The sequence below is a fragment of the Sylvia atricapilla genome, chromosome 5, assembly GCF_009819655.1.
Source record: "Sylvia atricapilla isolate bSylAtr1 chromosome 5, bSylAtr1.pri, whole genome shotgun sequence".
NCBI lineage: Eukaryota > Metazoa > Chordata > Aves > Passeriformes > Sylviidae > Sylvia > Sylvia atricapilla.
The window spans coordinates 26,549,982-26,565,217 of record NC_089144.1 but is presented as its reverse complement, the minus strand read 5'-3'; the positions used below and the strand labels follow the sequence as shown (position 1 = coordinate 26,565,217).

At 35.3% G+C, this 15,236-nt stretch overlaps 1 protein-coding gene across 1 annotated transcript in view; it reads right to left on the bottom strand.

Annotated features, from left to right (window-relative positions):
- Positions 1 to 15,236, bottom strand: part of DOCK4 (dedicator of cytokinesis 4) — a 230,641-nt gene that overhangs the window by 32,166 nt on the left and 183,239 nt on the right. Inside the window, 7 exon segments of the mRNA XM_066319015.1 lie at positions 1,129 to 1,189; positions 2,380 to 2,475; positions 7,862 to 7,947; positions 9,517 to 9,665; positions 11,788 to 11,846; positions 12,453 to 12,553; positions 14,074 to 14,149. Of these exon segments, the coding sequence (XP_066175112.1) occupies positions 1,129 to 1,189; positions 2,380 to 2,475; positions 7,862 to 7,947; positions 9,517 to 9,665; positions 11,788 to 11,846; positions 12,453 to 12,553; positions 14,074 to 14,149 (628 nt within the window).

The window sequence follows — 15,236 nt, the reverse complement described above, 5'->3', positions numbered from 1 at the left end:
TTTGAGAACATTTAGCATTAGTTGTCTTTCTGTAGTGCCAAGAGTATTAAAAATTTCTTTAAAAATAATTAGGATATGAAAACCACCTTAGCCCGTATGAGTCACTGAAAATCCTATTAAAAAGCAATATGGTGTTTTGGGATTTTAAAATATGTTAATTTTCTTTTTGTACAAATCTTGGATGATTTGCTAATAATAGAACAAAAACTCCTTAGGGATGAAAATAATCCAGGTGCTTTACAGAATTCAGATCAAGCTAGATATTCTGACAGCAAGCCAGCTGCTTTATGGCTTCATAGTAAATATCATCCCTATTTAGCGCACTATTTTTCTACTGAAAAAATCCTTTGTTCTCTTATGTATAACTGCTACTTAGAAGTGATACCAAATTGTTTCACTGACGTCAAAAATGCAGAATTACAAGTCAGCTTGTTTTGTTTTCTTTTTCCTCTGGCTAAAAATACAGCTTTTCAAAAGATTAACCATGAAAATGGAAACTTTCCAAGGTTAACATAAGTCAACAAACTTGTCAGTGGAAACTGGCCTAGAATCAAAATGCATCTTTGTAAACAAAAATGACATCTTTTTCATACTATGGTTTAGCACTGTTGGTTTGTGGTAATGGTGATAGCATGAAAACAGGAGGTCTTGAGCAGCATTTCTGTCTCTCCTACTGGGGAGAGAACAGTCAGCCTGCAGTATTCATAAGATATCCCATATTATATGCTATAAGAGCCAACTTGCATCAGTTATTGGGGAAGAAAAGAAACAAGAGAAATCATGTAAGTTTTGTTGGGCTGGGGAGATGAGGAAAGGGATGTTTGTTTCTACAAACTCAGAGACTAATTAAACTTGGAAAGTACTTTGGTGAAGTTTATCTAGTAGGAAGGGACTTAAAACTGAATAAAACAGTCTTGGAGACCTTTCAGAACCAAGCCTAATTCCCTACTGTTACTGTATCGATCTCAGCCTGGAAAAAATAATCAGTGATCCTATGAGTTGCATTACTCTGTCAAATTCCACTCAAACTGCAGCAACAAGAAGCAAAGTATGTGCTTAAATCTGTATCTGTACAGTAGAAAATGCTCAACCGAAATCAAAAAGGGAAAGAGAAAGTGTTATACAAACCAAAAGGCTAACAGTGCAGCCAATCTTTTTGCCATCCACTTCTCCCATTTTCATGCAGTCCCTAAAGCAGAAAGTAATGAAAGTCAAAAGGAATGCTGTTTATCCTCTTACAGGAAGCACATCTCAGAAAACAGACATATTTGACTTGGCAAGCTGACTGAAATGATGGCATTTGGGTGAACAGTTGACCCAAGTAGCTAAGAGATTTCACGCCTCCTTTTGTAGTACACTGAATACCTCAATTGTCAAGAAAGTCAGTGTTTTCTTTCTGGCTCTATCGTTACTATGTGACCTTTTTCTTATGACACAGGGAAAATGTAGCCAGTATTACCATGCTGAAGTAAAAGAATAACAGGCAGACATCACCACACAGTCACTAAAAGAAATTTAAAATAACATTAAAATATTCTTGTACATGAGCTAAACAATTGCCCCAAATACTCTCATAACTAAGAGCATACCACGGTTTTGAAAGACTGGGAGTCCTAGAGGTTGTAATCCAGCTGATCCTTGAAGAGAAATAGCAGTGCCATGCTGAAATTAAGAGTTCAGACTCTTTGTTGATACAATAGCTTTCCTTTCAAACTATCTGTGATGACAGCAAGTGCAGTACTAGGTCTCACCATGTGTTCTTATGGAATCAGGGAGAAAACCTTACACTTCAGCTCTAGAAAGTGCTACAGTTGGTGGCAATAAGGAGGACTAAGCTGAAATGTGAAGCCTCTACAGGAGCTCACAATTGACTAGGAAAATTGCTTTTAGTCTCGCACTCCTGAAAGAGAGTACATGCCTCTTATTTCTCCTTTGATTGCGTGGTACAGTCAGATGTGAGGTGTTCACCCAGATATCATGTCTTTGTATACATACTGACTGTGCCAGCTGACACTACAACTAAGCATGATTGACATAGCGATAAAAATTTTACATATTTTGTAAAACAACTGTCAGGTGATTAGTACTGAGCTCTGTCTTCAGACAGACTTGAGTCACCAACCTACTGCCAAAAGTTACTACATTCCCTGACAGGAAACTCAAGCACGCCACTGGATTTTTTACACCATGGGGAGTCTACTTGTTTGTTTTCATCTTGCCAGTTGCATTTTCTTGTTGACTAAGCAGCTGCTGTCAGAGATCCTGAGCACTTACATCTGATGTATCCATGTGCAGTCACTGTTTGAGCAAGATAACTGTATTTGTCTCCTAATATTTCAAAGATGACAACCCTACCTCTAAATTGTGATAATCACTCACCTGTAGTCCAGGAGCCTCTCCATGAGGCGAGTCACAGTGGCAATTAATGAAACGCCACTTTCTCTCCATGTTTCCCGCTCAATTTTCTTCAGCAGACTGAAAAAAAAACAAGCCAGAAAAATGTCACTGTTTATTTTTTAACTGTTACTATGACAACCTCTCTGCTTTTACCAGTACCTTAATACCTTAGCAACATCTTTGACAGATAGATTTTCTTTTACAAACACCCTCCCAAGAAGCACAATTTGCAAACAAAGTCTTACCTAGGATAAGGACCAAAAAGTGGAATTCTAGTCCAGGAAGCATTGACAAAACAAACGATTTTTATATTAGCTACATCAGGTTAAAATATATTAAATACCTAGTTTTCAGAATACATTAATATCCCAAAGACTTAACACAACTCTTCCATAAAATTTATATATTCACTTCATGCTGATGCACCAGAAAATGTGGAATTTAAAGGTGTTCCTAGAAAAGAATATTCATCAGCTCAATATACCTTTTCACTTTTTTAGAAAGATTTTCCTTTTCTCCTCTCTTCTGTAATATTTCAATATGCATGAAACTTAAGAATAGAGGAGAGATTTTAACAAGATGATTCCTCCTCTTCACTTAATATGTCTGAGAACATACTATCGTGCACATGTACAATTCCATTAGCTTAAAATGTCATAAGATTATTTTATTAAAAACAGTTGTGCAAATGTAAATGCAGATTACACATTGAAAGTGGAAAGATTTCAAAATGGTAATGTAAGTGGAGCTGTCAGTAAAACTATACTTAATATAATTTTCTTTATTATTATTCTTTATATAATTCTGCTACGGGCAGAATTTGTTTTTCCTTGCTTAAGTTTATCAAATATTTATCATGTAGGCATGAATTCCCCACATTTTCTCTATGAGAATGAGCAAGGAAATATTTATCTACAGAGCTGTGTTACTTTTATGCTTTGGTGCAGGAGCTCAGGTGGATGACACATCCATAGAGATATTTCAGCACTCTCCCTGAAAATGCACTCAGTTATGGTTTATTTAGAAGCCTCTGAAAATTCCCACATCCACATCCTTAGAGCTTTTAGAGAGTTGATAATAGCATGTCTGAACCTTCTTGTCTGCAGTGGGAAAGCTGTCAGTGCCACTGACCTTCATCTACCCTGAGCATGCTCCGTCCCTAAAAACTCCTACATCCAAATTTCAAACCTGTAACAGCGCTCAGGAACTCCCACATGCCAACTGCACTTGCTATACACTCCAGCTCTGCTCCTTACAGGCTCAGGGATGTCACAGATACAATTCTCCAAGCAAATTTGACCTAAATGAAGCTGTGCTCTGCTGGAACTGAGGAGGAAATACTGATCTTCATCCTGCACCCTTATACGAATCTCAAACCCACTGCTTCTCTTAAGGAGGCAGTCAGATGTCATTCCCTCACAGTCAGAGGCTGGCTATCTTTCATTGCTGGCAGGCAGATGACAAGGCCATCCCTAACCAGATAATGCTGAAGCACTAAGCCAGCATCTCTGTTTTCCATACAGAATACACAGGCTACACTAATTCACTTTTGAACCTGTTATGTTCCTTCTAATAGAAGCTTTTGTGTCTAATTAGAAATAAGAGTAGAGCTGTCACATTATTAAACCTTAATTACTGCAGGGATTTTTTTGTTTTTACTTCATTTTAGCCGTATGTTAAAAAGGATCATTTCAACCTAGATTCAACAAAATAATTACTGATAGTTGCTCTAGAAAAACAATAGAAGCATGCCTTCTCTTTCAAAACAGATGGTTCTTATCTGCATTTGACTTATGCATTGTCTTTAAAATTGCATTGGCACATTCATTATAAACAGACAATTTCTAATAATGAGTTGAGGAGATACTTTCACAGTACTTATACAAACTGACATCAATGTGGATTGGTTGAAAAAATTTAAGGCTTGCCTTCTGATGCATTCCTCCCTCTCCCCCCAACTACATTTCCAGCACAATGCACAGAACACTCAGAATGAAAAAGCTACTCAATATATCTAAATCTAGGTAGAATTGAATCCCTGCTCTTACAGATCCCAAAGCATAGCCAAGATTCTTTGCTATCTTGTACAAAACACTAAGGGGGTTAAACAACAAAGGGAAACTATCTGTGCTACTATAACCTAACACCTGAGCTCACCTGAACAATTATGGTTTGCCTTGTTTTGTTTGGTGGGGGAAAGGGGGGTGTATTTAATTATTTTTTAATCTTGGGTACGCCCAGAGTAAGTGAATAGTGATCCAGAGGACCAGAGTTCTCCAGGGATGAACAGCAGGCTTAGAACAATGTCCAGGCTAGCTCAATCATGTAGCAAATGGATTTTATATGCCTAAACCACAGCATTATTCAGACTTTTAGTTCACGGGCAGCTAATCCTAGAGGCACCTTAAAACATGTGGATGCCTGTTTTGGAGTCCAAAGACCTCACTATAGCCAGAGGTTCCCTGAATAAGTCACAAAAGCTCTCAAAAGACTCATGCCAGACAGAGTCTAATGGACTGGGCAGTGCTGAATTCAATCATGCATTTGGAGAAGAAATTAAGATGACTGAAGAAGAAAAAAGGTAAAGCAGAGAAAAGGTAAAAGCCATCACTTTTTATATAATAGATTCATGGTCCGAAAAATCACCCAGAAACTGGCAGAACTCAGTTATAAATGCCTGCTCAGCTGAATGTCAGCTACAATCTCTTCTAAGAGAAGCCTCATTGCCAGGCCCCTAGCAGGACTCGTAAGTCCAGGTTTTATGCTTCAATGTGGCCATTTAACTTCCAAATCTGAAATGGCTGGTCTTAGGCCAAACTGAAACACAGTTTCAAAAGTACTAAACTGGCAGCATCCATTGGATTCAGAAGAAAGACCTACTTGGGTATACACCTTGGCTTCTGAGGATTTTATTTTAACCACCAACTGTTTAATGAAGTAAAATCATTCTTTTCCCTGTGCTAATTAACTCAGGAATTCAATTGCAGTATTACAGTGTAAATGTAGATCAGAACAGCTCTCAAACCATAATTACAATGGATAGCAATTTTAACATCTAGTTTCTCATGATAACAAAATGTTCACTACTTCATGCTTTACAGCTCCTTCAAATGATATCAGGAGCTAATCAGTGAATGGTCACACTCCAGTCCCTAGAAAGACATTTATTAAAAACAAACAGCAGTCACCCTCCTCCTGCTTTCTCTGTCTTTTTACTTGATATAGATAATTCCATTGTAGGCAGCAAATTCTAAGCACATAATATTTTAGCTATCTCCAGAGATGCTCCTAATTTACCCTTGAAAATAGATGTTCAAAGGAAAGATGTAGTTATTGTCTCTGGGAAAAAAAAAAAGGCAGTTAATGTTAAGAGATTTAAATTCATTTTCCAATTCACACAAAATAAGCAGCATGATAAAACCTTAAAGTGTCACACCTGCTGCAATTCCCAGGCTGTATTCAAAGTAGGTGTGTGCATCCCCTGTGGTTCCCAGTGATAGCTATCAAAAGGAACCACACCTAATCTTCAGAAAGATCAGGTAATATTGTAACATTTTCTTTCTTTAAACACAAAGAAACCACTGTTTTGTTTGCCAAGTTTTGCTTGCTGCAAAACTACTATTTCAGTTTTTGGGTACCTGCTACATTTCTGCCACTTCAGCCTAAACAGGTCTGTTTTCTTGCACTGTGTAAAGACACCCTAATATTACTTAGTTTAAATTACCCACTGAAGAAATAAAGAAACCCCAAAATCTCAGGCTAACCAACCCTGTCTCCTGCAGTCAACTCCCCAAACTGTCCATCTGATTTTCATAATTTTTCTTCACATACCCTTGAACTATATGGCATCCTCCATTTTAGATTAGTATTTTCTACAGGCTCCCCCCTTGAGAGGTGGTCATGCATATAGTCAATCGAAGTTTAAAAAACCTAATCATAAATATTACCTTTTTCATTAGCTGGGAGTGAACTGAAGCACTTACTCTGAAATTTCCCAGAGTTTTGTTTTAACTTCTGTTATACCATGACAGAAACCACAAGTATACTGATGCTGTGAGACATTTTGCAATTTAAATTACCATGACTATGTTTTTGGCATTTAGATTTATAAAAGGCTCTCAGCATTTTTCACTGTATCATGTTTAACATTCCTCAGTTGAAATTTAACTCAAAACCATAAAAAATTAGGAACTGTATTTGATACCAATATGCTTTCTTATAGAAGTTTTTTTAGTGATAGACACACTGATGTATTTTACATAGGCTTCATTTTATAATTAGAGCTTTTACTTTAATGACTTAATTTTACAGTTAAAATACTATAGTACTGTATTATCAAAAATATGTTACTATCTTTACTCAGATTATGAAAATGTCATGAATAATTACAGGAAATTTCTGCTTTAGCATACTGTACTGCTGTTTGCTATTATTCATTCAGTTCCATACTATTCTGCCTAATTTCTCTACCCACTTTTGCTTCTATACGTGATAAATATTTAGGAACTCTATTTTTTTAACTTGGCATGATTACAGATTATTAAGTGTTTGCTGTTTTCAGACACCAATACCTCAATTTTGTTCTTTAACCAAAGACAAGAGACCTAAAAATAATATTTGAAGAAGAATGATTAAGAAACCATATAAACAGGAAAAAAAATCATGTGTTTAGTAGAACTGAAGAAAACATAGCAGCTTGGAATCCTGAAGAGGAACAATACATCTCCTACTAAAATAAACACATTGGAAATAAGTGAAATCTTTCACTTTGGTGGAATTGAGCTCTGAGGAACAACAGAGACAGAGTCTAGTTAGTTATTTTGTACCTGTACTCTCTGACAATGATTTATTTCAGTCAGTGGAATAATTTATGCACAGCTTTAGGGAGTTCAACATTACCATTAGCTTTTCCTATTAGATTTAAGTGACGTCATTTATTAAAAAACACTAAAAGCTTAACCAGTAATTGATAAAAAAATAAAATAAATGATTTTATTAGAATAAATACAATTGTTTACAGCAAACAAGAAATCAACAAGTGACATTACTGAGAGGAGTACAAGTTTGTAGCAATAGAAAATCACTTATTAAATATTTTTTTGTTGAATTGTCATGCCTTGTTTTCAAAATGCTCCACCTGCACCCTATGCAATTCAGAAGCATTTCCTGCTTTTCTAATTTTAAAATTAGTAGGTAGAGAAAGAGAATGTTCTGTGATATAACAGATTTAGCCTTTTCCAATTATATCTGCATGCAAGAAGTACTGCCAGACTTTACAGATGCTATACAAAACCATGAAACATTTTATTCTTCAGATTTTAAGGAAACAAAACAAAAAAAACCAAAACAAACAAACAAAAAAAAGAGCATCACAACTGGTTCATGCATTACTTCTCTACAATGACATTAGCATCTGATACAACCAACTGAACTCAAGGAATTATAAGATAAACATATTACTCACATACTGTTGAAGAGTTCTCGGTATGTTTCATCACCTTTACCTTCTGACATTAGGCTGTCCAGTTTGTCAATCAGCTTTGCTTCCACCTGCAACATATAAGTGTGGTGTAAACAGCTCCTTTTTCCTTTAATGAGATTACAGAAAACAGAGGGAAGATCTGGTTTTATGTAAGGGACTTTGCTATATGCATATTTTAGAATTATTGGTCAATCATGTGATAAGTCGCTTCATCTCTTTGAAGCTGTTATAATTCTGAGGTTTGTAGGGCTTTCTTTTTTTTTTTAGTGTTTTTTGGTTGGTGGGGTTTTTTTTTTTTGGAGGGAGGGAGCTAATTTAAATTGAGCAACGTGACTTTAAAACTACAGGCTGAGTAGCATTTGCTGCTGCTAAGGCAGCTATCTATTTATGGAGTCAGAGGAAAAGCACACAGCCCAAATAAATTGCCTGAATTCTCATTGCAAGGCTGTAAGCACAAGCTATTTTCTCAGACTGAAGCAAAAATATAATCTTTTCTGACCTGCACCCCATTCTTTATAATTTAATATACATAAATGTCTGCACTGTTCAGAATCCTTGGGAGCTCAGACTCTCCCAACATTCTCACCTACCAGTGTATTTCATTAGAAAGCAAATTTCCTGGACTTATATATTAGTTATTAAAGAAACATGGTTGTTAAGAAAATCTGATGGCTAATTATTTCTCCAATGCATGGTTTTAAGTGCATTGATTACAAAAAAATATAGAGATGATGCTACACTGTGTATTTATATTTCAATCCTCCTTTTTAACAGTAATATATTAACAATCACAAATCTAGGGGAGAAATCAAGCTGTTGTCATTATTTTCTTACAGAATAAAACTCTTACAATTTACACTTAAAACCAAGCTGTAAAGACAGAGAAGCAAAACAAGTCTATTTTTCTACCTTCTCACTCCTTGCTAAAATTTCTGTTGTCATTTTTAACAATAAGCTTATATATTGATAATGAAAAGCTACCTATTTACATTACATGCACTACTCTGGTTTTAGTAGTTTGGTTTGTGTTTTAGATGCAACTCCCACCCTAAGCATTCTGATTGCCTGTGGGTAATTAAAATACTTCTGTTTTCCTTCAATTTGAAGCAGCAGGACAGAGGGCACTGAAAATGGTTTGAGGCAGTCTGAAAGAACTGAGTGGGAGCTGAGGGAGCAGATGGCACTCTTGGTCGTTCCTTTCTAGCCCATTAAGAAAGTGTTTGAGCAACAAGAATGTTTGGATCTTTACTGAAGAACATCTGATCTTTCTCCATAGTAACCAGAAGAGAGGCTGGTTGAATCCTATCTAACCAGCAGTCTGTATCACCGTAAAGCAGAGGCGAAAAACCACCACAACAACCGTGTCCAAAACAGCTCAAGTTTTTTTCTTCACTTCAGCAGGTCATGGATTTTATTCCTCAACTCACATAACTAACAGGACAGTATTAACTGGAGAATATTACTAGCACTTCAAAGAGAAAAAAAGGAAAGCCCTTGTAATCTCCCTCCAACAGGCAGAGTTGTGGATACTTTCTTCCACCCTGAACCACCAAAGGAACTCCAGGTTCAAGTCCACTAGGACTCTATGAAGTGCTTGATATTCAGCCCTGTTTTAAAAACAGCTTCCCACAAAGTACCTGTTTAAAGTTGCCACTTCGCCTTTGCTCCCAATCCATCATGTCATGGAAAATAGGAATCATTACATTCCTCAGGTCTGGCTGAGGGATCAAGGTCACTTCCAGGAAAGGGCCAATCAGTGCTGGAATAAAGTGAAGCTTGTGTTCCCCTAAAATGCAAATGAACATAAACTTGAAAGTGAATTAGGTGTCCTATGAGTTATCATGCAATACAAAATGCTATCTGAAGAATTCAAAAATAGCATTTTAAATGCCTGGGGTTTTTTTTTAATCACATGTCCATCACAGCATGGGCTATAAGGCAAAAAAGGGAAAGCTATAGACAAAAGAAGAATACAAGACCAACATAACTTATCAGATTTTATTATGCAATACTACGTTCAGAAGTGACAGTGGGTTAGTTGTATCCAAAGTTAATCCTCCAGCAAGAGAACAAAGACAGACACAGCACGTTCTCTGCATTCCACTCATATTTCACAGGAATAACTTGGTTTCTAAGCTCTACATCCTTGTGTTTACAAAATGGTTAACCGTCTGATATTCTGTGCTCATCAAAAAAAGTAAGTACTTTTCACCTATCTTTAGTTTTGCAAGTATAGAAATGGAAATATATGTTTCAATTGTAGGAAAACGAAAATATGATGCAGCTGTTCTCAAAACAACTTGCTTTAACATCAGTTATAAAACATGTATTATCTCACTGCATTCCACTTCAAAGAAAATCAAGTTCTGGTCAGAAAAGCTAGAAATGGCATACAGTAAACACTAACCATTCAGCTTCAGTTTTCCACAAGCAAGACTTCTGATATCTTCAAAATTAAGGATTACGAATCAGGATGCATTGGTTTTCCAAGCTAGGAATTAATTTATGCCCAGCCTACCTCTGGATATTCCAGTGGGCATTCACCCCTGCTTGCTGCTGTGTTCAGTGCCTGAGTTTGTGCAAAGGAAAACAAGAACTCCCTTTTCTGGAAATATCGTAGAATGCTTATCCCTATGAAAGCAAGGTGACTGTACAAGGATCAATGCTTATGATACGATAACTCTTATTGCTCCAAGAATTATAAAATGCTGACTAGTGTAACACCAGTTGAAATAAATACTCTAGCATTTAGATAGACGTATCAACAGATAAGCTCCATATTTGTGTCCCACAAAATCACCCCTTACTGAAAGGCATCATTTGCCTGCATCCCAAGGTTCCATTAAGCAGAGAACAACATGACTGGGGAGGTGATGCACACTAAGGTATAAGTGCAGGAAGGAGATGGGACCTGGGATTGTATCCTTGATATACCGGTTTTGGAATACCCATAATGTATCCATGTAATGTAGAGGAATGCCTTAGTGAGTTAGCAATACTAAATACTGCAAATAAGCAAAATATGCTACTTATCAGATGTTAACAAGAGATTAATAAGAAAATATTTCTTATTTTAAATATATCTCTCTAGTACAGGCTGAGCTGAAGGACCAGTTTTTTGCAACTACTTGCTGGCAGAAAGATTGAGAGAACTGAAATGAGAGTATCTCAGAAATCACTTATGATGGTGGTTGTATCTTTAATAAGCCCTCTGATGAAGTGAATATTGAAAAACTGAAATATAAAGATGAAAAACATAGTGTCCAAGTCTTCTACTCACTTTTTATATTTTTCCCAAACAACATTCAGCTGCATTTCTCTGACACTCATGATTTAAAAAAGTTTGCACAATTATTGCTTAAAAATATAAATGTGTTCCTAAGTCTATATTCAAGCATGTGTTTTTTCCATGTTGTCCAATGTCTCGTTTATACATTAGTCATTGACTTGTATATTTTATATTTTTATGCAACTCAAGTGCAACTAAGACTTCAGCAAAGGCTTGATGCAAATCCAGGATCTCAGTAGAGCTTCAGAAATAAGACATGTCTTGTCCTTAAACAATTTGTCAACAGGACTAAAAATAAGAACATAAGTATATGTTAAGGCATAATAATTCTGCCCAAAGGGAGTAGTATTTTCTTTCTTAATTTTCTTTGATGGCATTCTCTCAATTCTCTGTGAAGAAATAGGGATGGGTCAGCTACTGTATCAAGGTATAGAAAGCTGAGCTTAGCTATAAAGAAGGGATCTACAGATGACAAACTTTTTCCTAAACTTGAATCAAGACTTCATGTCTTGAACATAAATATCAACTACTTGTCTATCACTGGGAAGTATATATAATAGGCGAAGAACTAAATTGCTTTTCATTTTATGAGTTACTGATGATGTTTTTAATCACTTACCTAAATTTTGCCACATACTGAAGATTTCACATCCCATTGTTACCCTCATGTCACCATATCTGCAGTGTATTAAAAAATAAAAAAAGAAAATGAAACATAATTTAAGAAAATCAAGTTCATATGCCATTATGTGACATTATTAAATTAAATGTCTCATTTGTAGTCAACAAAAATCAACTTTGAAAGTGCTGGTCTCTCCCAAGATTTTTTGCTCTTTTGATTGTACACAGCTAAAACTGGATTCCTAAACCCAGGTTTGTTCAAAATATTATCAAAATGCTACACATCAGTAACACAGCTGTGAAACAAACCCTATTTTTTGCCATAATATGCTGAAGTTCTCTCCCTGAGAACAAATCTTTTTGCTCTAGCTTGAAGAAATACAATAAATTCATACAGGCAGAAACACTTGAACAAGTGTGAGTTGGCTTATGCATTCACTGGCAATGAATGGCTGTTTTGCTCCCAGTGTCTGAACCAGATTAGGCACTCATATGAATGTTATTGGCTCTGAGGACCTGTACAAAGGGCCAGAACCTTGTTCTAGTCAGTGGACATACTGTTATGTTTTTCTTTTGGTGGGTGCTTTTGCAACCTCCAATGTCTTACATTTTGAGAAATTTTAAATCTGTTACAGTTTTCTACAAGCCTACAGCAATACTTACTTTTCTAAGACCTTTTTCTTCTTGGAAGGTGTGAACATCTCCAGTTGCAGACATAACTGGTTTATAAAAATGACAGCAAGAAAAAAGTAGGAATCCCATATCTACAATAAACATATGGTATATGGTTATTTCATTTTCTCCGTACAATTTTTGACCATTCAAGATGCAAAATTTCTAATCACAGCCCTTGTTTCTCAGCTAATAAATTACTCAAACTGCTTTTGACTAAATTTCTTTGACTCAAAATAAATTTTTCACCAACCCCAAGATGTTCAGCAGAAATACATCTATTTACATATCCTACATCTTGAATGTAAAGTTTAAAAGTTCTAGATTGAGGTTTTTCATCTCTCCAAATCAAAAAGCCTTACTTTTGGAAACTTTCATTTGGTTATATTTAAATTGAAAACTACAAAAGTTATGCCTTTAAGTCCAAAACCCAAAATATTCTGACACCTCAAAAGCTACCACAGAACACGACTGACATTCTCTGTCTATCATACTTTATAATAATACTATTTGCAAGTCTCACTTGCTGCAGTGAGTTTTTCTTCACTAGACAAAACGAAAGCCAGATTTTGTTAAGATATAACAAATATACAGATATTTTGTGCTCATGCTTTATGAATTAGATGTTAAATATTCAACTTAGAAAACTTACACATAAAATTAAAGTGAAATACTAAACACTATAACCCAATTATGGATGCTCCATGGGAGTGTAGAGGTAGCCCTATTCCAGACCCTGCAGTTCAGCATGACAACAATAACAGTGCTTGTCTACAGGAAATTCTTTTATCAGTTTTAGCCTCTGAATTTACATAAATTCATAAACAATAGGCTTTGTCATGTTAAGTTAAGTAGAAAAATCTGCATTTCTGCCAGTCTGTCTAACAGGGGTCTGGATTTTCAGAGAAGCATACACAACCCTGCTGGAAGTCAACAGGAGCTCACTGTCTTCTCTAGGGAGGAGATTCTGCACTTTTCATGATGCAGCACTTGGACTAACATCTCTTGGTTGGGCAGAATATTCATTCAGGTTTGTTTCCATGGAAATGTATCTTTTCAGACACATTCCTAGATCTTCTCATCTGAATCCTAAAAGCACAATCTGAAATTCACAGTTTATTATAAATGCAGTATCTCACTATGTAAGGTATGCACTAACATCCTTAACTACAGTCACCATGAAGTGTCATAATTTTCAAATTTTAATTAAGCATGTTCATTGGTCAGAGAGAAATTACAAAAATATAAATCTGTGGTTTATATAAATTTGCATTGATTTAAAAAAATGGAATACCTTTTCTTTCTGTAATAACTAATAACCTCAGCTAAATTATTTCATCAGTTTTTATGATCCAAAAAATTGCTATGCAAAAATCCTAAATAAGTAGTCTAACAAAAAGGCTCAAATAACAAAATTCAAAATAAGATGAAATTAAAAATACCTCATGGCACTAATTTTTAAGATAGTCCTGTATCCAAGAAAAAAAGGTGTCTGAGCACTTGAAATTGCTGACTTAGTATGTATTCTAGCTACTTAGATGCTGGAGCTAAGTTTAATAACCACCAAGCCACAGGATGATGTAGCAGCAATTGCATCTATCGTTTACTCTACCTTGTAATCAAAGTTTTCATTTAAGAAGTTTTTGCGAAGGGCATCCGAAAGGTACAAGACTGTAGTAATGATCACACTGGGAAGAAAAGAATGAAAAAGACAGGAGTTTTCATTAAGTGGAAACTCACATTTAATGCTCAAAGAAGGACAATTTGCCAGTGAAGAAACAGACCTAGCATGTCTGGAGGCCTTAAATACTACATTTTCAACATATATAAATACCTAACAGCACTTATTGACAGAAAAAATTCTCATTAAGATAATGAGGTATGCTGTAAGAACGTGCACTGAAAACAGACATCATATATAGAATATTATTGATCAAGACCAATTATAAACTTTGTTCTGAAAATATTTATGATTTTAAATTTATTAGACACCTTGTCTTAACAGTATTAGCACACACAGTTGTACAGTTTGTTTTCAGCTTTCTTGGTATTGAAAACGTGTGCACATAGATTATAAATATAAAATATTTAGTAAATACCAATATTCAACTCTGACACCCCTATGGACAAAAAGACTTTTTGCAAAATTGTGTGAGCTCTGTGAGAAGGATCTGCATCTAAAGATCTCTATGTTGTATAAAGTCATACATTACCCTACATTTACATCTGCCTGAATTATAATAATCTATCTTAAATAAATATATATGAACAAGATCCTTTCACAGCGGTTGTCTCCAAAGATCAATGATGGCTTTGTTTATTGTAGCAACTCTCTTTGGTAACCTACAGAAATAAAACATTCTTTGAGATTGTTTAAATACACCTAATTTCAGTAGTTCAAACCTTAAACTAACAGTCTGCATCACTCTTGTCTGCCAGCATATTTAGTCAAACTAAAAATCCATATAAAGCATTAAATTCTTTTTGAAAATCATCAGAAGTGAATACTTACAGAGAGAAAAAAAGATAAACACAGAATGATCTTTTTGCTGTTATGTATTTTACAACAATCAACTGTTTAAAGATCTTCTGAGAAAAAGGTTATATCTACACATTTCATATAATTACCATCTGTCTATTATTAATACATTTAGTTCTTCTTTGAACATAGTTCTTGACCTGCATGGTGTTACAATGCTCAAATATGTTTCACTTTCTATATTTTGTAATTAATTTTTTTAGTATTTTTTGCAATGCATTCAAGAAAAAAAAAGT